Consider the following 25,747-nt stretch of genomic DNA (forward strand, 5'->3'; position numbering starts at 1 on the left):
CTGAACATCGGGAAGATTCCACATGAGAGATAGAGGGGGGCAGGGTATTCCAGAGTTTTGCGGCCACCAATTAAAAGGAACATCCGCCCCTTCTGACGCTGCAGAATTTCGGAGAGATCAGTTTTCTCTGGGAGGAGGATCTCAAGGTCCTCCCAGGAGTGTACCATTGAAACATAGTTTTCAGCTGCTGCGAGCCTTTGCTGTGCAAGGCCTTATAGACCCTTCTCAGGACTTTAAAAGAGATGCGCTTCCTCATGAGTATCCAATGCAGAGTGCGGGTCCCCTCCCTCGCTGACTGATGCTTAGGGATATTAAGGATCAACCTGGCTGCCACATTCTGGATGACTTGGAGCCTGTTCAAGGAGGCCACAATGATGTTGAGGTACAAGGCAGTGTGCAGTAGTCAAGACGGGAAGTGACTAGTGCGATGATGGCGGGCCGGTGCAGTTCTGGTGGAATGTACGAAAGCACCTTTCTGAGGGCTTTCAAAACATAGAAGCAGGTGCTAACTCTAAGTATCCACTCTGATGTTTATGCATCAATAGGAGCACCGAACGGTCATGCTCAGGAGGCATGTTAGTGGGAGATGTAAGAGCCAATGCTTAGGTTTACATGTCAATCAGAGCTCTGAATGTCCATTCATGCAGAGCTTTGTACACCTATTCTCGTGTTACACATCAGTCTGCACACTGAATGCCCATTCTGTGATCGGAGCTCTGAATGCCCATTCTGTGGTTCACATGTGGATCAGAGCTCTGAACACCCATTCTGTGGTTCACATGTTGATCAGAGCGCTGAACGCCCATTCTGTGGTTCACATGTCGATCAGAGCGCTGAACGCCCATTCTGTGGTTCACATGTCCATCAGAGCTCTGAACGTCTCTTCTAAGGTTACACACCAATTTTATATGTCAATGGGACTCTGAAACCCCAGTCTTTGGTCAACACATCAATCGGAGCACAGAACACCCATTATTTTATCTACACACCAGTCGGTCAGCCATTCTTTGGATTACATATCAGTCAGAGCATTGAACACTCATTCCTTGGATCACACATAGCAGTTGGAGCACTGAACACTCATTCTTAGGTTTACATGTCAGAGTGCTAAATGCTGTTTTTGAGAGTCAAGCATGATGGACGGGTCTTAACAATTGTTTCAAGTCCCTATAACACATTCCCACTGACATGCCTCAATCCAATGGTGGTGAGGTTTTTCAGATGCCCTTCCCTTTATTCTTATGTATCTGGGTCTCACAATACTAGGCGAGTTTCTTGCGTTTTCTGGGGATTATATTCGGGGTGTCTGCCTCTGTTCATGCTCAGTCCCAGCTGCTGTTCCTGGATATTTCAGACAAATATTGTTCCCTCCTGACGATGCGTTCCTTCATGCCCAACTCTTTTACAAGAAGCTTTCCAGTAAAGCAGCTTCTCAAATGCTTGCCCCCTTCAGGGCACTTCGTAGAATTTTTCTGTCCGGAGCAGAAGATGTGTTGTGACTGTGTCCTTCACCACGATAGTCCAGTGTCCTGAGAAAATACCTGAAGTCTGAGTTGGTCCTGATGTCTTTCTACCATCCCCCACAAAAATATATACATGTAAAGAAATATACATTTTTATAGTCATGAGGAAAAAGGATCTTCTCTATTTTACAAAAATACTTGTTTCTCCTTTTCCTCTACATCGTCTAGAGGAGTTTGTCAAAGAGCCAACATTGTCCTTGACGATGATGTTCCCCATTGGATGTTCCGCGGCCTTGCACTATGTGCCGGACGAGACAAAGTGCATCTCAGTGTTGACGTTGGCGTTGGGGTTGGCATTGGCATTGGCAGCATTAGTGCTCCCCACCCGCTGCTTGAAGACGAAGGGGAAGACCTTCTTGAAGGCTTTGCGGAAGTTCGCGCCCATGAAGGCGTAGACGATGGGGTTGATGGAGGAGTTGGTGTAGGACATGCAGTGGGCCCAGATCTTCACCTTGTACGTGTAGTAGTTGCGCTGGAAGCTGGGGCTGAAGGCCTGGAACAGGATATACAGCTGGATGGGCCCCCAGCAGAGGGTGAACAGCATGACAACCACCGCAACCATGCGAGAGATCTTGGCGCGCATGGCCTCCGATCGCTCTGCTAGGAGCTGCACCTGCGTCGGGTTACAAAGAGACAACAGTTGTAAGAATGTTACACACAGTGTACGGCAGAATGCAAGGCTAGGAGGAAGACTTCTAGAGAAGCCCTAGGAGGGGAATGGACCTTGGAAATACCAAAATATATAATTCCAGAATGCGCCTCTGCATTGGTCTGTACCTCATGGGCACACCACCCGGAACTTGTTGAACCAGGATTCTATGGAACTCATATAGAGCCCAAAGTTGTATTACATTATTGTAACTGCTCCTGACTCTCCATGAAGGGAAGGAAATAACACTATACATCTCATTGAGATCGAACACTGTAGTCTTGGACGCAGGCCTAGAACCTTCTGGCATGCAATGCGCACCCTGTTTCATGTTCTGGATAACTGCCAGAGGGGGAGGGTCTGGGTGGCATCCCCGCATCCGACACACAATCCCTGTGCTAGAGATCCTTATGCCCACCGCATGGAAACTCACCTTCCCAAGCCAATCCCTGGCTCCCAAGCTTCTCCATGGATGGCCGCTCCCTCTACACGAAGAGCCTTTGACTCACACATGGCCCTCAATAACGCCACATCCACCTGTGTGTTTAACGGTCAAGTGTAGGCACGAGTTTCTTGCTGTCAGAACTTTTGCAAACAAATGACTCTCCAGACTAGCTGTCAGCAATAACATTGGCTGTTTTACACACACAAATGTGTCACTACTACATTTTGTTATGGACCGCCTCAGTAGGTTCTTTCTAGCGAAAGCCATTAAAACTTTCACCACGGAGTTGGCTACTGCTGTGGTGATACTTTTTCGCATGCCACCAGCTACTTCTGCATCGGTTAACATAGGTACTAATATGGCTTTCTTATCCAGATGTGGCTATCGTTAACGGGCCCTAAACTACAGCCACACCGCATTCCCTCACTCATACGCTCCTGGCATAAACTGGATAATGCTGCCTTTTTGGCCACCTTAAGCACTTAGCTCCCAGAAAGGTCCGCCAACATTGACGAGGTTCTGGTGCACTTTCGGGGGTGGATTACCCAAGCTTTGGACACATACATCCCGTTTAAACTCACTCATGCTAAAAGCGCATGGATCAACGTCTGGTTTAATAAATCCCTGACCCTAGCCAGGAAGAATTGCAAGGTCTTAGAGCGAGCCTGGAGAAGATCCTATGACCCTCTGGCTAAAACACAGTACAGCAGTGCGATTAAGGCCTACCGCAAATTGCTCCACAAGACAAGGGCAGCACACTATACCAACCTGATATCCACAAGCAATAACCCTACTAAAACCATCTTCTCTCTTTTGAAGGACCTGGTAAAGCCCCACTCTGCCTCAGACAGTATCATAGCTTCTAGTCTGCAATGTGAAGTACTGGCCAAATTCTTTCTGGAGAAGGTAGAACGCATGTACAGCAGCTTCCACTCAGGGGATTCCTCCCGGAGCACAGGTCGGAACGTGTCGGCAAGCTCTGACACCTATTCACTCGCATTGCTCCCCCCTATTTCCCATCAAGCCATGGAAGCACTGTTTGTCAAAGTGAAATCAGGGTCCCCAGATGACTCTATGAAACCCGATGCCTTCCGGAAATATCAACAATGTCTCTTGCCTGAATGCTTGGAGCTAATTAATCTGTTCCTATCCTCGGCGGTGGTCCCTAAGACTTGGAAGCACGCCAAGGTAGTTCCCCTATTGAAAGAGCCAACACTAGATGTCTCCATGCCAGAAAACTTTTGTCCTATCTCGCTGCTTCCATTCCTGTACAAAATCACAGAATCAAATGTCAATTAAATCCTAACTCACTACCTGGAAGCAAACTCAATACTTGACAAATCTCAAAATGGATTCTGGCCTCAGCATAGCACTGAGTCCCCTTTGCAGGCGGTCACAGAACAACTGCGGATATCCTTGGATGCAGGCAGAACTACAGCATTAATTCTGCTGGATTTGAGTGCGGCCTTCGACACGGTCTCCCATGAGATCCTGCTCCTACGTCTGGAGGAGATTGGTGTCAAGGGCAAAGCCCTCTCCTGGTTTTCATCTTTCCTAGATGGCCAGACCTTCCAAGTGACTGTCCCCCCTTTCCACTCCTGCACTCAACCACTGCTCTGTGGGGTGCCCCAGGGGTCAGCATAAAGCCCTCACTTATTCAATGTCTATTTGAGACCGCTGGCCCTGCTGGCCAAAGCCCGGGGCATCTCCTTGGTGTCGTATGCAGATGACACCCATGCTGGTGATTGCCTTCTCCAACAACCCTAGTCAGGACATGGGGAAATTTAGACAGGATCTAACAGCTATCTCGGAGTGGAGGGCCACTAACTATTTGCAGCTAAATTCAGCCAAATCCGAGATCCTTCTGGTGGGTAGAGATTCCCATCTATGGAGCAATGAGTGGTGGCCTCCTGCTCTTGGAGTACCACCCCATACCCAAACCTGTGGTGAAGAACCTAGGCATAGTGATGGAGAGTGATCTCACCTTTGAGATCCATGCCAAATCTGTGGCAGGGAAGTGTTTTGGACCCGCTGCTTGGCCTCAAACCAATACATGGTTTCATTGACTCTGCAACTGATCATCCAATCATCCGTCCTTGCCAGACTGGATTACTGCAATGTGCTTCTTTTGGGAGCCAACAAATCCGTAATTAAAAGGCTGCCGCACGTTCAGAAAGCTGCTGCTCGCGCGATCTTTGCCCTCCCCAAACACTGTCATATCTCCAGACTCCTCTGTCGCCTACATTGGCTCCCCCTAGAACAGAGAGTGTGCTTCAAAACGCCGTGCATCACCCATAAAATCCTTCTGGGCACTGGCCCCAGAATCTTGAGTGATCTATGTTCCTACTATGCTCCCACACGCGCGCTGCGCTTGTCAGATCTGCTCATGGCCAGAGTTCCTCGGATACGGAGGGCCAGGGCGGGCGGTCGATCTTTTAAGATGTTGGCTCCCGCCCTCTGGAACTCCCTCCCTACCCACATCCGCAGCAACCCTGATCATCCAACCTTCAGAAGGCTGGTGAAGATCTGGCTTTTCACCCAATGTTAATCTCCCTTCTGTTCTGTCGCCTCACTCTGTTCATCTCTAGCGCTGGGATGCCCCGTTGCTGGGGCAGCCATGCGCTCTACAAATACTTTAAAATAACATAACATGGCATCCACCATTAAGACTAGGTATGACACACGGACGCATCAGTACTATGCGCCACACTGTCTACGGCCACGCCATTCTAGCTGTACGCAATATACCCACCCATCCGACATGGGGCTCCCCCTCTGAACAGACTGGCTAGCATGAGTATTTAAGCGCGCCCCCCACAGATCTACTCACTCTGCCGAGCTGGTAGAGCGAGGGTAGGTCGTCCGGCCACTGAGACGCTGCTTAAGTGTAAGTACCCCGCTACTGCGGTCACCATTGGGACACTTCTCTTTCTCCCTGATGGCTATTTGCAGCACTTCTTTCAAATATAACTGCTTGATTATTATATCGTAAATGATCTTTTTTCACACACCAGGGCGTCGAAAACTTTAACCTTCCCTCTACTAGCAATCGAAGCAGCTAGCGAGCCACCCCAGATGGGTGAGCTATAACAGTTTATTGCGTACCATGGTGTTTGACAAGCCACCCCACCTGCCTAAGCCCCTAGATGTGCCACCAGCCTGCCACTTATTACTATCTTTCCACTGTGCCTGTCACATATGTTTTTTACTAATAAGCAAGATTATAATCCTATTGCTTGCTGTTGTTATAGCGTATTTTGAATGATGTATACTACTGTGTTTTCTAGGTCGGTATTACCACAAGGTACCTTTCTGTTAGGTTGTCAGAGTGTTTGGCTTACCCTTGATACTAACAAGGACACCAACCACTGCGTAGATAGTGATTTTATTCATGGTCCTGACGAATTTGCCAATTGATTGCTCAACAATATAGGCATGAAACATGTTGACCTCTACTCTTTAGCCACCGCTGAACATCATACCAGTGGCATGCCAACTCAAGTTTTAGCAGGGATACGTGTTCTCGCTAATTAAAATGAATTTTGAGTACCACTGAGCCCTGTTTTAAATTTCTCTCACATTTTCCTCACACCCTTTACACGCATCTACTCCGTTAGGCCCTAAACTCGCACCGCACCATACGACTTTGGGAACAAAAGATCTCCGAAAACGAGCCCCTCACAGGGTGCCCATCAGGCATTGCAGCGCCGGCCTGACGAGGAGCACGCTCGATGATGAAGCACGACACCCTGGCGGGTGTGTGAGGGCCACAGTTCCAAAAGTGGGTGACCCTCTCCTGGTTTTGGACATTGTACCGACTAGCCCTCTACTTTCCTTTCTTTAGTATCTCCAAGGAACTGCATACCTTTGTTTGAATACATATGCCCAGGGGCATGTATGCTGGACCTATAAGCACCCCAGTCCTCCTTACTTTTGACATAGCCTTCAGCAATGCCATCTTATCCAGAATTCGGAAAATCCTCTCCATATTGCCTTAAAACGACCTAACACCCCAATGCACAACTCATGGTGAGCTGGGTCAATCAGCATCCCATCTTTGTCTCACCATAGAGCGCTCTAAACTGCAATGGTCTTCTAATGGGCCTGCGCCTCATTACAAAGAAGTTCACCTCCAGGAACCCACTGACCTGGCTGGAAGCTCTGCATATCCGGGGAGGGCGGCCTATGGAAAGTAAGAAAATACTGCCCTGGCAGGCGCTTACCCCGAGGTGGAGCTTTTAACCCAACTCTGACCCTTACAGCTGCACCCCAACCTTGGAGGTGGAGGTTATATACCCGACTCTGACCCTGACAGCTGCACCCCAATCTTGGAAGTTGAAGTTATATACCCAACTCTGACTCTTACAGCTGCACCCTAACCTTGGAGGTGGAGCTTATATATCCAACTCTGACTCTTACAGCTGCACCCCAACATTGGAGGTGGAGCGTATATACCCAACTCTGACTCTTACAGCTGCACCCCAACATTGGAGGTGGAGGTTATATACCCAACTCTGACCCTTAGAGCTGCACCCCAACCTTGGAGGTGGAGCTTATATATCCAACTCTGACTGTTACAGCTGCACCCCAACATTGGAGGTGGAGCGTATATACCCAACTCTGACTCTTACAGCTGCACCCCAACATTGGAGGTGGAGGTTATACACCCAACTCTGACCCTTAGAGCTGCACCCCAACCTTGGAGGTGGAGCTTATATATCCAACTCTGACTCTTACAGCTGCACCCCAACATTGGAGGTGGAGCTTATATATCCAACTCTGACTCTTACAGCTGCACCCCAACCTTGGAGGTGGAGCTTATATACCCAACTCTGACCCTTACAGCTGCACCCCAACCTTGGAGGTGGAGCTTATATACCCAACTGTGACCCTGACAGCTGCACCCCAATCTTGGAAGTTGAAGTTATATACCCAACTCTGACTCTTACAGCTGCACCCCAACATTGGAGGTGGAGCTTATGTACCCAACTCAGACTCTTACAGCTGCACCCCAACATTGGAGGTGGAGCGTATATATACGACTCTGACCCTTACAGCTGCACCCCAACATTGGAAGTGGAGCTTATGTACCCAACTCAGACTCTTACAGCTGCACCCCAACATTGGAGGTGGAGCGTATATATACGACTCTGACCCTTACAGCTGCACCCCAACCTTGGAAGTGGATGCTTATATACACAACTCCAACCCCGAGAACTGCACCCAAACCTTCACTGTCTCCTATTTGAATGCCAGGTTAAGACTCGTGGATATAGGGCAGGCCTTTTCAGTGGTAATATTTTACCTCTCACAGACCTCCGGCGCTCCCACTCACCGCCGCCCCAATCTGACATGATCCTTACATGCAACTGCAAATCCCTTCCTTTCTCGTGTAACAAAGTGTATAGATGCCCCTCCAACAACAACTGGCATGAATTAAATGTGATGTAATTGGTCGCATATTCCAAGGACAGCAGGCCCAGTAACAATGGACTCCACCTGAAGTGGAAGAACCATGCATGACGCCGCCTCATAGACAGTACAAAAAGCTACCTCCGCCACCCGGTGAGACTGAGGAGACGCATGGGCGCATTCTGGCAGGAACACTTCGGCCAGTTGTAAGCAACCTATCCCCTCTTCCTTGTTTGATTAAAAGTGGCTGTTGTTTCTACACAACGTGTGTGCTGCAGGAGTGAGCAGATGTGGGCGGCGCGCTGGGTCTGCCAGACAAGCAGACCTTGAGGGGTTTGGAACCCCCCTGTGCCCCCCAGTGGCTGCTGGACTTACTGATCCAGAGCGCCTTCTGGGCGGTGTCCTTCCCGTGAGCCGGAGGGGCTCTTCTGGCATTGTGTGCCCTTCTTCCTGCCTACATCTCATCTGCTGCCTTCCGTTGCCCCTAAACCTAACAACGCTAGCAGCTCTGGCTTTAAAGGAATGGCGCATTGTAATGTGACGCAATACAGCAGATAGCGCTGCGAAGCGCACCCACTTCTATGAAAGCAAATACATGTAGAATAGCAGCGGTGCAGGTTAAAAGGACAAGTGACAGTTGCACTGTAAAGCCAGACCTAAAAATCCATGTAGGTTAATGACTGCCCTCCTCCCATCTGTGCTGCTGCCAGAGGAAAACCACATACATTATCTAATTATCTAAGACACTTTAACAGCCTTTCAGTGTCCTGTGTGCGCCCCTGGAAGTACAAACTCAAGCAGCTGGTAAAATAAACAAAACAATCACAGCCGTGTAGAGGGCAAGCACTCTTTTATGGAAACACACAGCCGCTGCCCAATTAAAACACCTACTCCTGGCTCCCAACATGTGGGCAGAGCTTAAGCACCTCTAATGATGCTCACCTAAATTGTCTGGATACAACTGCGCTGCCAAGCCAGGCCATAAAAGTGTGAATATTCGCTCAATGTGGAAATAACAACGTATTTTACCCTCCGTGTATTGAGAAGCAGCTGTCGGGGTTGCAACCGGTAAATTGGGAGGGTCAGGGATGCAGTGCTCCTGCAGGGATTCAGTGTGTCTTAGTCCCTCCTGCACCTAGCTGTATATCACCAGGGCATCCTACCCACTGTCAGTACACAATATGTCCCTCCAGGCCTCACCAGGCACTCAACACAGGCCTCCTTTCCTTTAGTAACTGACAGGCTCACTTACTCACTTGCTCACACACTCATTCATGTACTCACTGACTGATACACTAACCCCCCTGTGCACTCACTCAGTCACTCACACTGTTCCCTCACCAACTCTCTTTTGCACTCACATGTTCACACACACTCAATTACTCATTCACCTATTCCTTCACTCGCTTCCTCTCACTCCTTTACTTGCCGACACAGTCACTCCCTTGCACCTATTCATTCACGTACTCATTAACTTACCATATTCCTGCCCATGTTGCTTCAAATATTCTTTCACACGGTTCCTCACACCCTTTTTAAACTTACTCATTCATCAGTCACTCACTGACTAAATCATACACAGTCACTAACTCACTCACTCATACACACAATAAATGTTATGTTATGTTATGAATTTGATTAAGCGCGAACAGCTGCCCCAGCAACGAGGCGTCCCGGCGCTAAAAACCATAAAATACCTGCTGAGGGAAACACAGTAACTCACTCTAATTCATTCAACTATTCATCCCCTCTAATTCAATCAGCACCTTTCTACTTACTCATTCCCACACTAACTCATTCACACACTCTGTTACTCATTGCTTAACTCACACACTAACTCACTCTGATTAATTTGCACATTCACTCTCTCACTCACTAACCACCTCACGCATACACTCACTCACTTATTCACACACTCACATATTCATCACACACTACACTAATTCATGCTCATATTAACTCATTCAGTCTCACTCATTTACTCACTTACTGACTTACTGATTCAGTCACACACTCATTGAATCACTCTCTAAATCATTCAAAAGCACACTCTGTCATTGACTCATTAACTCATTCACATCTCAGTGGACGAGTGAAGAGATGCGCACCTGTGCTGTGGATGACATTTTCACTTGCTTGCAACCAAGTAAGAGGATGCACACTTGTAGCTGTTAGGTGGTGGCAGAGTGAGGGAAGGTGCACCCTCTTATTGATGGCAGTTTGTTTCTGATATCAAAGGCAGAGTGAGGGGATGCATGGCAGTTGCTGTTTGGGGATTGTCCTGTTTCAAAGACAGAGTTAGGGGCTGTATGTCTGTAGGTGTTGCACAGTGGCTGCCATGTCTGTAGGTGTTGTTTGGTCGCTGCCATCTCTTGAAGGCAGAGTGAAGGGTTGCATGCCTGTAGGTGTTTTCCGGTAGTTGCCATGTCTTAAAGGCAGAGGTATGGGATACATATTTGTAGGTGTTATACGGTGGTTGATATGTCTGAAAGGCAGTAAGGCCTGCATGTCTGTAGGTGTTGTATGGTGGCTGCCGTGTCTTTAAGGCAGAGCGAGGGGCAGCATGTCTGTAGGTGTTGTATGGTGGTTGCTATGTCTGAAAGGCAGTGAAGGCTGCATGCCTGTAGGTGTTGTATGGTGGCTGCCATGTCTTTAAGGCAGAGCAAAGGGCAGCATGTATGTAGGTGTTGTACGGTGGTTGCTATGTCTTGAAGGCAGAGTAAGGAGTTGCATGCCTGTAGGTGTTGTATGTTGGTTGCCATGTGTTAAAGGCAGTGAGGGGATGCATGCCTATAGGTGTTGTATGTTTGCTGCAATGTCTTGAAGGTGGGGTAAGGAGTTGCAAACCTGTAGGTGCTGTATGGTGGTTGCTATGTCTTAAAGGCAGTGAGGGGATGCATGCCTATAAGTGTTGTATGTTGGCTGCAATGTCTTGAAGGCAGGGTAAGGAGTTGCATGCCTGTAGGTGCTGTATGGTGGTTGCTATGTCTTAAAGGCAGTGAGGGGATGTATGTCTGTAGGTGTTGCATGGTCGCAGCCATGTCTTAAAGGCAGTGAAGGGTTGCATGCTTGTAGGTGTCGCACAGTGGTTGCCATGCTTTGAAGGCAGAGTGAGGAGTTGCATGTCTGTAGGTGTTGTACAGTGATTGCTATGTCTTGAAGGCGGAGTGAGGGGTTGCCTGTCTGTAGGTGTTGTATGGTGGTTGCCATGTCTTAAAGGCAGAGTGAAGGGCTGCATTTCTGTAGGTGTTATATGGCGGTTGCCATGCCTAAAGGCAGAGTGAGGGGCTGCATGTCTGTAGGTGTTATATGGCGGTTGCCATGCCTAAAGGCAGAGTGAGGGGTTGCATGTCTGTAGGTGTTGTCTGGTGGTTGCCATGTGTTTTGACGTGGTCATCCCCACTTTTTGCCAACTGGTACTGATGTTCTTGACTGGATGTGCACTGGGTCCCTGCAAGACAGGCCCCAGTGCCAGTGCTTTTTCCCTAAGAACTGCAACATGTGTTCAAGTGCAACCCAATTGGCAAGGACTTTAGCACCCTACTAAGTCCTTGGTAAATGGACCTATGATACTTAGGGAATGGGTACTACAGAGGGACCCTATGGGCTGCAGCATGTATCATGCCACCCAAAGGGACCCCAACAAAAACTGCACACAGACTGCCACTGCAGGATGTGTGAAAGAGCACAGGCACTTCTGAAAACACAACATTGTACACTCCATGTGTGCAATGCCCAAATACACTGCATGTCTTATATGTAAGTCACCCCTACAGCAGGCGCCTAGTACCATAACTAGGGCATGCAAGTGATCATGAAGCCATGTTAATTATATGTTCTGGGCACTGGTCATTACGAGTTACCCAGCTAAATAATGGCTGCACTGAAGATAACGGTGTTTGGTGTCAAACACCTTGTCTTAATAAATCTATACTGATGCCAGATTTATTGTGACATGCACCCAGAGGAAAACGTACTAGTTCTCTAGTGTGCTGGCTGACTGTTATCGTCCAGCTTGCCACCAGAGACACGTGTCTGATCCCCTGTAGGTGAGAGTCCACACTCTCAGAGGCCAGAAACAATGCCTGCTCATGAGGAAGATGTTCACACCACCTCCTGCAGGATGGATGGTGATATAGCATATCAAGGCAGAAGCTTCAAAACCTCTACAGCCTTTGATATGTGACTCTGGCTTCCCCCAGACCTAGAGAACGCCGCTCCTTGCCCTGAGGCCCATTTGGCACCAGATCAGGCAGAAAAATTAGATCAGTAGGCGTGTTTTCTAGGCATACCCCTGGGTGGGTTACCTGAAGTGGATAGCCGAGAAAGGGTTTCCCCATTTTGAAATTGGAGAAACCAGGAACTCTGTCTGGGTCAGGAACATGCCCACTCTCCACAGGAAGGTGTCATATAGGGTGTGTAATCACCCCAGGGGTCAGAAGCCCATTGGCTACTGTCATACACTCCCCTAAACTCCCCTGAATTCACTATGTAGGGGTCCCTCTGACACCAGGAACTCAGATTCATCTACCAGGGAACAGAAGAATGACAGAAGAGAGCCGTCATCAAAAGAACTGAGGACTTAGCCTGAACTTGGCTCCAAACCCTGCCTTGCCGCTGGCACTTCAACAATGGCACCGGCCAAGCTCTTCCAAAAGCTGTGCATCCTCACAAGCCCTTGGAGGACTGTCCACTGCTTCAACAACTAAGTAGCATCTCCCTTGGGGTGGCAGTGCCATCCACCTGCACTGACGGCATCTGCCCGGTCCACCATGTTGCTGGCCTTTGGAGCCACCGAGGGAGGTACACTTCAGGAGGAGGTCTTCGTGGTCCTAGTAGGTCAGTTCTGTCTACCTGCCGAGTCTGGAGACGCAAGGCCCGCCAGGAGCCATCTGCCCAGCACCAATACCCTGGGCATTTGCCGCAACCAAGGCTTGTTGAGTGTCCAGCCCAGGCACCACCAACACCAAAGCTGACCTGCTGACGAGGAACTTCAGGATCAATGAGGCCTGCACTGAGAGTGACCCTGTTGCCCTGTTTTCTCCCCCTCTCCAGGTCATCCAAGTAAAGTGAGAGGCTCCAACGCAAGCGTCCCACCGAACAAAATACCTCTGCATCTGAGCTCCACAGTCCGAGTTCACGTTGAGGTGCTGAGTGTCATGCCTCTTAGGCCCACTGAGAGGATGCATGCCTATGGGTGATGAGGTGGTGGTTGCATTTGTTTGTAGACTCAATGAGATGATGCTCACTTATAGATCAAGAGGTGGTGGTTGCATGCCTTGTAGATTAAATCAGAGGATGCATGCCTATGGGTGTTGAGGTGGCGGTTGCATGTCTTGTAGACTCAATGAGAGGATGCATGCTTATGGGTGTTGAGGTGGTGGTTGCATGCCTTGTAGATTAAATGAGAGGATGCATGTTTATGGGTGTTGAGGTGGTAGTTGCATGTCTGGTAGACTCAATGAGAGGATGCATGCTTATGGGTGTTGAGGTGGTGGTTGCATGTCTGGTAGACTCAATGAGAAGATACTTGCTTTTGGGTGATGAGATGGTGATTGCATGCCTTGTAGATTAAATGAGAGGATGCATGCTTATGGGTGTTTAGGTGGTGGTTGCATGTCTGGTAGACTCAATGAGAGGATACTTGCTTATGGGTGTCGAGGAGGTGGTTGCATGCATTGTAGATTAAATGAGAGGATGCATGCTTATGGGTGTTGAGGTGGTGGTTGCATGCCTTGTAGATTAAATGAGAGGATGCATGCCTATGGGTGTTGAGGTGGTGGTTGTCATACGTTGTAGGCCCAATGACAAGTTACACACCTATGGGTGTTTAGGTGGTGGTTGCATTTTTTTGTAGACTCAATGAGAGGATGCTCGCTTATGGGTGAAGAGGTGGTGGTTGTCATGCATTGTAGGCCCAATTACAAGATGCAAGCCTATAGGTGTTGAGGTGGTGGTTGCATGTCTTGTATATTAAATGAGATGATCCATGCTTATGGGTGTTGAGGCGGTGGTCATCAAGCGTTGTAGGCCTAAATGACAATATGCACGCTAATGGGTGTTGAAGTGATGCTTACATGCCTTGTAGATTAAATGAGAGGATGCATGCCTATGGGTGTTGAGGTGGTGGTTGTCAATTGTTGTAGGCCCAATGACAAGATACACGCCTATGGGTGTTTAGGTGGTGGTTGCATGTCTGGTAGACTCAATGAGAGGATGCATGCCTATGGGTGTTGAGGTGGTGGTTGCATGCCTTGTAGATTAAATGAGAGGATGCATGCCTATGAGTGTTGAGGTGGTGGTTGCATGCCTTGTAGATTAAATGAGAGGATGCATGCCTATGGGTGTTGAGGTGGTGGTTGTCATACGTTGGAAGCCCAATGACAAGTTACAAGCCTATGGGTGTTTAGGTGGTGGTTGCATTTTTTTGTAGACTCAATGAGAGGATGCTCGCTTATGGGTGAAGAGGTGGTGGTTGTCATGCTTTGTAGGCCCAATGACAAGATGCAAGCCTATGGGTGTTGAGGTGGTGGTTGCATGCCTTGTAGATTAAATGAGAGGATCCATGCTTATGGGTGTTGGTGTGGTGGTCATCATGCGTTGTAGGCCTAAATGACAAGATGCACGCTTATGGGTGTTTAGGTGGTGGTTGCATGCCTGGTAGACTGAATGAGAGGATACTTGCTTATGGGTGTTGAGGTGGTGGTTGCATGCCTTGTAGATTAAATGAGAGGATGCATGCCTATGGGTGTTGAGGTGGTGGTTGCATGCCTTGTAGATTAAATGAGAGAATGCTTGCTTATGGGTGTTGAGGTGGTGGTTGCATGTCTCGTAGACTCAATGAGAGGATGCATGCTTATGGGTGTTGAGGTGGTGGTTGTATGTCTTGTAGACTCAATGAGAGAAGGCATGCTTATGGGTGTTGAGGTGGTGGTTGCATGTCTCGTAGACTCAATGAGAGGATGCTTGCTTATGGGTGTTGAGGTGGTGGTTGTATGTCTCGTAGACTCAATGAGAGGATGCATGCTTATGGGTGCTGAGGTGGTGGTTGTCATGCGTTGTAGGCCCAATGACAAGATGCAAGCTTATGGGTGTTGAGGTGGTGGTTGTATGTCTTGTAGACTCAATGAGAGGATGCATGCTTATGGGTGTTGAGGTGGTGGTTGCATGCCTTGTAGGTTAAATTAGAGTATGTATGCTTATGGGTGTTGAGGTGGTGGTTGCATGTCTCGTAGACTCAATGAGAGGATGGATGCTTATGGGTGTTGAGGTGGTGGTTCCATGTCTCGTAGACTCAATGAGAGTATGGATGCTTATGGGTGTTGAGGTGGTGGTTGCATGCCTTGTAGGTTAAATGAGAGGATGGATGCTTATGGGTGTTGAGGTGGTGGTTATATGTCTTGTAGACTCAATGAGAGGATGCATGCTTATGGGTGTTGAGGAAGTGGTTGCATGCCTTGTAGGTTAAATGAGAGGATGGATACTTATGGGTGTTGAGGTGGTGGTTGCATGTCTCGTAAACTCAATGAGAGGATGGATGCTTATGGGTGTTGAGGTGGTGGTTGTATGTCTTGTAGACTCAATGAGAGGATGCATGCTTATGGGTGTTGAGGTGGTGGTTGCATGCCTTGTAGGTTAAATGAGAGGATGGATGCTTATGGGTGTTGAGGTGGTGGTTGCATGTCTCGTAGACTCAATGGGAGGATGGATGCTTATGGGTGTTGAGGTGGTGGTTGCATGTCTCGTAGACTCAATGGGAGGATGGATGCTTATGGGTGTTGAGGTGGTGGTTGCATGTCTCTTAGACTCAATGAAAGGATGGATGTTTATGGGTGTTGAGGTGGTGGTTGTATGTCTTGTAGACTCAATGAGAGGATGCTTGCTTATGGGTGTTGAGGTGGTGGTTGCATGTCTGGTAGACTCGATGAGAGGATGCTTTCTTATGGGTGAAGAGGTGGTGGTTGTCATGCGTTGTAGACCCAATGACAAGATGCAAGCCTATGGGTGTTGAGGTGCATGTCTTGTAGACTCAATGAGAGGACGGATGCTTATGGGTGTTGAGATGGTGGTTGCATGTCTGGTAGACTCGATGAGAGGATGCTCCCTAATGGGTGTTTGGGGTGGCGATTGTCATGCGTCATAGGCCCATTGACAGGATGCGCGCCTGAAGATGCTAGCGATGCCGGTGCACACAGATGCGGTACCTGGTAGTTATTGTCTATAGGCTCCACACTAGGGTGGCCCATCTGATACACCATGGCGCTGTAGCAGATGCAGATGGTCAGCAGTGGCAAAAGGTAGACGGCCAGGAAGTTGTAGAGGATGAACGCCTTCTCGTGGTAGACGGAGGGGAAGGACTCGCTGCAGTAGGTTTGTGGCCCGAACCAGTATCCCTCGGTGAGATGGTTGTAGATAGGAACAGGAATGGAGACGATGAAGGATCCTGGAGGGAAGAGCAGGAGCAGCTTTACTTCACTTTCACAACAGCCAAGATGGACAGGGGGGGGGAGGATGTAACAAACATGCATGCATACGAGAAGTTGTACTTTCATCAGGGAAACATTATCAACTTTAAGGGATTAACAGGGACATTCAGCTCAGGAAAGTTGGGAAGTGCAAATAAATTTGTACTTTCACATGGCACGTCCCAGGTGCATGAAGGGCAGAAAAATCCCTCTAAGAACTGTAGGTCAGAGGTCACATGTTAGTGCCACAGGTCAGAGTCTGTGGCCCGAGGTCAATAATGAAAAGGCAGGATTCGGGGTCCAAGAAAGGTCAAAGTACTCACCCCCTTCATGTTCTTTTTACATCTGACTGCACTCAATCCTTCCCCATCCCCTTCCCTGACTTCTACTTCTAGTTATTGATGGCTTCTTTTTCTTTTTTGTATTCTCTGGTGTTTGTTCCTCCTCTCGAAGATCAATGACACCCGTCCTTCTAATAGCGCGCGGGCGGGTGCTTCAGAAGCCCTTGCCTCTGAGCAGCAGCTTGAGTCGGGAAAGAAGAAAGCCTGCCTTGCTTACAGTGTCCCCAACAGGCCCCCAAGGACATTCAATCCCCACTTGCTGAGAAAAGAGGCAGCCAGGGGGAGGAGCCACTCTCGCCAGGAGCCTGACTGCGCCACAAATCCCCAGTTAACTGGGGCGCTTTAGAGACTTGCATCCCCGCTCTGAAGCTTCTCTGCTTCAGTTTCTTCGCCACCCACAGACCTGGCCATTCAGACCAGCATTTGATAAGGTGAGTAACAAGGGCGGATTGAACCACTCGGAATACCAGCGCAAGCGGGGGTGCTACGGAGCCAGATGAATTTGCTTTATGGCCTTTCAAAACATTTATCTTTGGCTTATTTATTTAGTCATGGAAATGAAAACAATGCTCAATGTTCAGTAAAGATTTCTAAAACCGGATGTGCCTTCAGTTAAAAAAGTAACAGATTGACCCCCCCATCCCCATCTCCGTTTTGGGGTAAAAGACCAGCGTCCATACATTGATTGAGTTTGCTTAACCCTTTAGAGTGGAGGGCGAGGAGGGCTGTACCTTCACCTCAGTACAAAGGGGCCTGGAAGTCCATTTTCCGCTTCACTGCGCTGTAATAGCGCCCGTCCCTGCTCTTGCTGCTGGTAGCGGGGAGCGAGCTTGCTTTGGAAGGCTCTGCACCCATACCCCCACATCCCGCGTCCCCGGAAAGCAGTCATCCCAATCCCATCACAGGCTGTAATTTCTTGTAAAAAATACCGCTGGTATCGGAAGGGCTCTCCTATTGAAAGCCGGATGAGGAAGGGAGGGGCATATCAGCAAGGCGAGACGATAGAATTATTGCCACTTTTGCGGCCGAAAAGCGTCGATAATTTTATCGCCTAAATAGCAAGCTCACGCTAACACGTGAAAACTTGCGTAAGCGTAGGAATTCCTAACGCCCAGCTTTGCATCTCTAATGAGATGCAAAGTGGGCGTTCCTGACCTGAGATGACAGGAGAAATGTCGCTAAGCGACAGTTCTCCTATCATCAAGCCCCACGCTATGAAGCATAGCGGCAAGAAAAGTAGCGATAACCCCTGTTATCGCTACTTTCCTTACGCCTGCTTCAGGACTGACTTATCCATGATATCCTATGGAGGGTGGATATCATGGCTAAGTTTGTGGGGCCCTATCAACAAGCTAACGCCACATTGCGTGAGATTATCGCTGGGTTTCCAGCGATAATCTCACGTTAGGCAGTTAGCGTGAGGATTTTTATCGCTGTTGAGATAGGCGTTGCTAATAGCACGCTATCTCAGCGATAAAAATCCACGCTAGCCGGCAATAATTATCCTAGCGCTAAGTGCGCTTAGCGATAATTATCGCCAGTTGTTTCTGATATGCCCCGGAGTTAGGTGCGGGGCACCACTACTGAGTAATTTTGTGATTACATAGGCTATATTGGCGCTAGTGCATTTTCACACTGACACTTCAGGACGCATCCGTTTCACCAGTGCAATAGTGAACCAATGTTTCCGGAGTAGATAAATAGCACAGGGGGAGTTTAGCACAACTGTTTCTGGGTTGCAATGATTGCATAGGCGCAATTTTGCACTTATACTTGTGCATCACACAGGTTGATGTTTGGACAGATATTTCCAAATTGCCCTGACCGCACCAGTGGCGTAGCTAGGGGGGAAGGAGGGGGCGGTCCGCCCCAGGCGGCACTATTTTGGGGGCAGACAAAGGCATTCAAATAAGGCTCGGCTTGCTTTCGTGGACGCTCGGAGACGGGCAGAGAAGGAATCGGACTCGGGCAATGTCCTCTTCTTTTCTGTGCTGGCAGCTGTCCCCCCCTCTCCTCCTATTACTCCCTCTCTTCCTGTCTTGCTCCTCACTTACTGAAAACCGTAACTTGAAGAAACGGTTCACAACCTCTCTTTCCTTCGTTCATTTAGTTGCTTCCCTGGGAAATTGATCCAAAAAAGAAAAACACTCTTGCGGGAAATGCCCTTTGTCTGACATTTTTCTATTCCAAAGTACAGCGGGATGGATAGAAATAGAAGGTTTTCAATATGAAAAATAAATACATAACTAAATAAAGTAAGACAGAGGGGTTGCAAAGTGGCCAGATTGGTTTTATTCACATCCAAACACATCAGCCTCACTTTACAGAGTTTGCCAGTGAAGCGCTACTTTTGTTTTCTCGTCTTTCTTTGAACAGCATTGTTGCCCCCAGGTGGGGAAGTGCACCATTCCTGGATGTATTGCAATACCTGGTTGATGGGTGGATTGGAAAACAAAATGTGTACCATGGCTCTGTTTATGGATGTGGTCTTTTTAAACCATACTGCTTACGTTTTGTAAGGATATAAGCAATGGACATTGAAACGGTTCCCTTCAGGGCCCTGTAGTCATGGCCTTAACTTTTCAGGTAAAACCACTCGCTGATTTCTGAATAGTGAATGAGAGATCGTTAAGGTAACCATGTTGTTTCGGCTTACATTTCACATGCTTTATTAATCTTGCATTCCGTATGAGTGTTTGCTTTTACTTTTTTTTTTTTTAGGCAGCATATTACTCTTATCAAGTGCATAATTTGAATTGAGCCACATCCAAGTGCTTATAGCGGGCACAATTAGGAGGATGTGGCACTATGGCCAGAGCTGTCGAATTTGGAACTGGGGAACTGGGTTCAGCCTTCATGACCAGTCCCCCAGACCACTCTACTGAGGGAGCACAATCCCATGCTAGACCTTAGAAGGCCCCACTAGACCTTAGAAGGCTTGATGTCTTAGCTCAAGCAGGTGGACCCTAGGGGTGGCAGGTGTGGTTTAACCATGAAGGACTGTCCATCACAATCAATACTGAAGTTCATCTCCAGTCTTGCGGGCAGGCCTATGAAGCAGCACACCCTAGAGCAACAGTGATCCAGTCACTGTGACTCTGTCACTGAGGTCACACGATCCTTGAGCAGGTTAGGGCGGTGCGAACGGTGTGACCGCACTGGGTACCTATTTCGGGTGGGTGCGTAGTGTTTGCAAGTATATTATGATTTAAAAAAAACTTGCTGCCTCCTTCCTGGCCTCCATCAATTTTCAGAAACAATAAAAATGTCATGATAACTTCGTGATTAATGTACTTCCTAGAGAGAGATTCGAGTTTTGTCTAGTGGAAGGGTTGACTCCTGGAAAGGTAGCATAGAGGGTTAATGTGCCTGCTGCAAAGAACATGTACCATGCAGATCACAAAGTGAACTGCTTTAATGGGGGGACCATAATGAATGGTCATTTAATGTCAGCTGTAGATGATGGATCCCTGAACAGTGTCATGTATGTGCATGTTTGCATTGTGCTGAGGGAATTACCAGGTAATTGTTCACGCAGCTCTCTGATGGATGTCACATGCGGTTTTTCTGAGTCCCCAGATAGGTCATGCAGTCTGTGTGTTCTCTTTTGTACTGACAGTCACCGGTGTATTCAACTGTGTAGCCTTGGACCGTGTCATGTATGTGCATGTAGCTTGCATGATCGAGGTAACTATTAGCGGTGATACTACGTGTCTCTCGGTCCTCTTTCAAGTGCTTGCCGTCCTTTTCCCCCAGCAACCCCCCCCCCCCCCCCCAGGGGCAGCAATCTGAGGGATAGCCCCGGGCGCCACAAGCTCTAGCTACGCCTCTGGACCGCACTCGTGTTAATGCAGTTTCGTACTGACCTTTGCGCTAGCAGCGGCAGCGACCAGCCAGGGAGAATGTAATGTTGCCGCTGCCCAGTTCTTGAGCTTGGCAGGCCTGAAGATGTTCGCTCGGACTGCACCAGCCAAGAGCAGCCGCTTTTAAGGATGCTATTTTACGCAGCAGATCACACTGCGAATCTGATTAGCGATTGGGGAACCCAACCACCCACTCCCGTTTACTGGGCACTCCAGCGTTGAATGTACCCCTTTGATGGAACTGAATTCGCCGAATTTGGAAGATTGCACTGCAAACCCGGTTAACACGCGGTAAATATACCGCCGGCGCCTGCTTCCCGGGCTCTAGCTGGTTAATTCAGATCTTAGCAGGCTCTATTATAGGAATCCCTGGAGGAATCCTGCGTCCTGCAGTGGTCATTAACGCGCGATAAATGCACAATTGTTCCCCCTCAGCACGCCGGGACTTCAGGTGGAGAAAGGTTTAACTTTGTGACAAACTGAGAAAACAAGCATTTACAATGCAACGGTCTCGGCATTGTTAAAGTTAGAGCTATTGGCATTGTTCATGACATTATTTTTGTTTATGTTTTTGTTTTTAAAACATTTAAAGAAACGGCATTGTTATTTACAATGTCAATAGCTTAATCACTCTCAAATGCGAGACCTATTGCATTTGCACCCACACACTCAAAGCCACCCACACACACAGAGCCACTCACATAGAGCAACCCACACACAAATAGAGCCACCTACACACACACACGCAGTAGCCCACTGACCTATTAACATTATGTGCACTTTGTGATCCGCATGGTACATGTTCTTTGCTGCAGGCACATTAACCCTATGTGCTACCTTTCCAGGAGTCAAAACTTCCACTAGACAAAACTCCGATCTCTCTCTAGGAAGAACATTAAACATCAATCATAAGTATATAGTTTTAGAAAAATACACTTAGTGATCCTCCTAGGTAATAAAGGCCACGCGAAAACAACTGAAACATTGTGCACAAGTCTGTTGTGAGAGACACTGACAGTTCTGATGGCGTCAGCTGTTCACCTCACTGTCTCTATGAGTGACAGGCAGCTCCTTGGGAAACAAAGTGTTATCATGTATTTGTACCTTAACCCAGGGGAGGCCCCCACAAATTATTTGTGGAACACAAGTAGGAGCTGGGAACGATTTCTACTGTTTAGGGCTGGCACAATGAAATATTTCCTATGCTCCTGGATTGGATACCAGCACAAGCTTGATAATATGCCCATGTAATCTGTTTAAACAAATGATGTTGCACTTTCTGTTTTTTCTGCAGCTAAAATAAATTGTATACCAAACAATTTCTAGTGCGTTTCTGTGGCTAATATTGAATATGCTACTTACCAGTATGCATCTGTTCTTGGCATATAGGGCTGCTGACATTCATATCTGTGCATAGATCGCCGCCTAGTGTTGGGTCCGGATGTTTGCACGTTGTTGTCCTGGAAGAGTCTTCGAAGTATCACGAAATAGGTGACTCCTCCCCTGGACCACAGTGCGCATGGGCATCCTCTCCATCCTTAGATTGTTTTTTGCCATTGTGGCAGTGATGGAGTAGATACAGTAAGTGATGACCATGCTATACAGTAATTCTGAGAGCTGCAGCTGCTACAGGCGCCGGGGAGGAGGGTGGGCGATATGAATGTCAGCAGCCCTACATGCCAAGAACAGATGCATACTGGTAAGTAGCATATTCAGTTCGAGGCATGTGGGCTGCTGAATTCATATCTGTGCATAGAATACATAGCAGTACCTCCTATTAGCGGCGGCTACCAGTGCCAGCTGCAGCAGTCTGAAAAAGAGTTTTGAGAACAGCCTGTCCTACAGCTGCCTGCTGTTTTGAGTGTACATCTACACAGTAGTGTTTGGTAAATGTATGTATAGTGGACCATGTGGCTGCTCTACATATTTCCTGTAAAGGAATGTTTCCCAGGAAAGCCATGGACGCCCCTAACTTTCGTGTTGAGTGGGCTCGTGGGGGAATCGTTAATGTGCGTTTAGCTTTTTGATAGCAAATTTGAATACATTTAACGATCCATCTGGCTATACCTGCTTTGGAAATGGCGTTGCCCTTGTGTTGTGGAGAAAAGGCAACGAAAAGTTGTTTTGTCTTCCTAAAGTCCTTAGTTCTGTCTATATAGTACATGAGGGCCCTCTTTACATCTAGTGTATGGAGCATTCTCTCAGCGACATTTTGTGGATTTTGAAAGAAAACAGGCAGTTCAATAGTTTGATTCATGTGGAACTGCGATATTACTTTAGGCATGAATTTGGGGTTGGTACGTAGTACGACCCTGTTTGCGTGAACCTGTATGAATGGCTCTTGAATGGTTAGTGCCTGGAGTTCACTAACTCTTCTTAACGAAGTGATTGCTACTAGGAAAGCTACTTTCCAGGTGAGGAATTGAATCTCACATGAGTGGAGAGGTTCGAAGGGTGGACCCGTCAGTCTGGTGAGGACCAAGTTGAGGTTCCACACCGGTGCTGGTGGGTGTCTTGGGGGAATTACTCGTTTAAGTCCCTCCAAGAAGGCTTTGATGGCAGGCACTCTGAATAAAGAGAGGTGCTGCCTGTTTTGGAGATAGGCTGCTATTGCGGTTAAATGGATACGTATTGAGGTGTATGCCAGATTGCATCGGTATAGGTGTAAGAGGTAACAGATTATGTTTTGAATGGATGCGTCTAGCGGGTTAATGTCATTGTTGTTGCAGTAAATGACAAACCTCTTCCATTTAGCTGCATAGCAAGCTCTGGTAGTGGGTCTCCTGGCCTCCTTGATGATCTCCATACAGTCAGGTGGCAGGTTTAGGTAGCCAAACTCTAAGACTTCAGGAGCCAGATTGCCAGGTTCAGCTGTTGCGGATCTGGGTGCTGAATTTCGCCATGGTTCTGCGTTAAGAGTGCAGGTTTGATCCGCAGCCTTTGATGCGGCACCACGGAAAGTTCTAGAAAGGTGGTGTACCATGGCTGGCGCGCCCATGTGGGAGCAACTAGGATGAGTGTCAGTGAGTGCTGTCGCAGTTTGCGTGCCACCAGCGGTATTAATGGCCCTGGGGGAAAAGCGTACGCAAATCTGCCGGACCAGTTCACCCATATCGCATTGCCCTGCGACTGTGGATGTGGGAACCTGGCGGCAAAGCTTCGGCATTTTGCGTTTTCGTTTGTGGCGAATAGGTCTATCTCTGGATGACCCCACTGTTGGAAGTACGGTTGGAGAACGGACGGATGTAGCTCCCACTCGATCATCTGGTGGCTGTGTCTGCTGAGCAGATCCGCCATCTGGTTGTCCTTGCCGGGGAGGTGTTCCGCCATGAGGAATATGTTCCTCTGAATGGCCCACTTCCACATGCTCTGAGCCAGATGAGACAACTGTGGAGAGTGTGTTCCTCCCTGCTTCTGTATGTAGTACATGGCAGTCATGTTGTCCGTCCGGATCAACACGACTTTGTTGCACAGGTGTACTTTGAATGCCTTCATGGCTAGGAAGATTGCCATCAGTTCCAGAAGGTTGATGTGCATCTTCTTTTGTTGTGTTGTCCATAGTCCCTGCACTGTGTAATTGAGTACATGAGCTCCCCATCCTTGGAGAGAGGCGTCCGCCGTCAGTATTATTTGTGGAACAGGCTCTTGGAACGGTCGGCCCTTGCAAAGGTTTTGTGGATTCCACCAATGCAGAGAGTTGTATGCCCGACCGCTCACCAACACTAGGTCTTTTAATTGCCCGTGAGCCTGATTCCATTGACGTGCCAAGCACTCCTGAAGCGGGCGCATATGTAGTCTCGCGTGCGGGACTATGAAAATGCAGGAGGCCATCATGCCTATCAACTATATGAACACTCGCGCAGGAAGGGAGTGTTGAGGTTTGAACTTTGAGATCCGCAGTTGCATGCTGTTGATCCTCACTAAATTTGGCTGAGCTGTGGCTGCCAGAGTGTTTATGGTCGCGCCCAGGTACTGTCGTACGTGTGCGGGTTGGAGATGTGATTTTGGATAATTCAGTGAGAATCCCAGACTGTGAAGAAGGTGAATGGTGTGGGATATGTGGCTGGCACACTGCTGTGCTGACTTTGCCTGAACAAGCCAGTCGTCCAGGTAAGGGTAGACGTGAATGTGTTGTCTCCGTAGATGTGCAGTCACTCTAGCTAGGCACTTGGTGAAAACCCTGGGTGCTGTTGTCACGCCGAAGGGGAGGACTTTGAATTGATAGTGCTGTCCCTGAATAGTGAACCTGAGATATTTCCTGTGTGATGGGTGTATGGGTATGTGGAAGTACGCATCTTTGAGGTCTAGTGTGGCTAGGAAGTCTCCCTGGCTGAGCAGCGGGAGAACCTGCTGTAGGGTGAGCATATGGAAATGCTCTGACAGAATGTAGTGGTTGAGGTGTCTCAGGTCTAGTACAGGTCTGAGCGACCCATCCTTTTTTGGGATTAAGAAGTACAGAGAGTACACCCCTGTCCCCTGCTGGTTGACGGGCACGACCTCTACTGCACCCTTTTGCAGCATACTTAGCACTTCCTGCTGCAATAATGCTAAGTGCTCTACGGACATAGGACGGTGCTTTGGCGGTATGTTGGGTGGAGTGGAGGTTAATTCGAGATGGTAACCGTGCTGGATAATGTCCCTGACCCACCTGTCTGTGGTGATGGTTTTCCACGTGGACAGGAACCGCTGGAGTCTCCCCCCGACAGGTGTTATGTGGTCAGGGGGAAGGGAGAGGGCGTCACTGTTTGTTTTTGGGTGAGGACCTGGTGTTGCCGTAACCACGTCCTCTGCCCTTGGTGTTGGAGCCACGATATCCACCTCTGTTGGTTTTATCGTAGGTACTCTGTGTGCCCCCTTAAGTGTATTGCTGCTGTGACCCCTGGCCTCTAGCTGCTCCTCTATTCCCGGGGCGACGAAAGGAGCCACTACGAAATTGCTGCGTTTGCAGAGCCCCCATTGACTTCGCAGTGTCAGTGTCTTTCTTTATTTTTTCTAAGGTGGTGTCAACTTCCGGGCCGAATAAGTAGTCGGGGTTGACTGGCTGATTTA

General features: G+C 48.4%; 1 protein-coding gene and 1 long non-coding RNA gene across 2 annotated transcripts in view; one reads left to right on the top strand and one right to left on the bottom strand.

Annotated features, from left to right (window-relative positions):
* Positions 1-1,761: 1,761 nt before the first annotated feature.
* Positions 1,762-25,747, bottom strand: part of KISS1R (KISS1 receptor) — a 260,552-nt gene continuing 236,566 nt past the window's right edge. Inside the window, exons 4-5 of the mRNA XM_085637413.1 lie at positions 16,234-16,472; positions 1,762-2,136 (exon numbers count right to left, since the gene is read on the bottom strand). Coding sequence (XP_085493539.1) covers positions 1,762-2,136; positions 16,234-16,472 — 614 coding nt within the window. The remainder of the gene's footprint in view (positions 2,137-16,233; positions 16,473-25,747) is intronic.
* Positions 17,175-25,747, top strand: part of LOC146772165 (uncharacterized) — a 50,690-nt gene continuing 42,117 nt past the window's right edge. The window contains exon 1 of the long non-coding RNA XR_014971963.1: positions 17,175-17,266. This is a non-coding gene — a long non-coding RNA (uncharacterized LOC146772165). The remainder of the gene's footprint in view (positions 17,267-25,747) is intronic.

This window comes from Triturus cristatus, chromosome 12 (genome assembly GCF_964204655.1).
Source record: "Triturus cristatus chromosome 12, aTriCri1.1, whole genome shotgun sequence".
Classification (NCBI taxonomy): domain Eukaryota; kingdom Metazoa; phylum Chordata; class Amphibia; order Caudata; family Salamandridae; genus Triturus; species Triturus cristatus.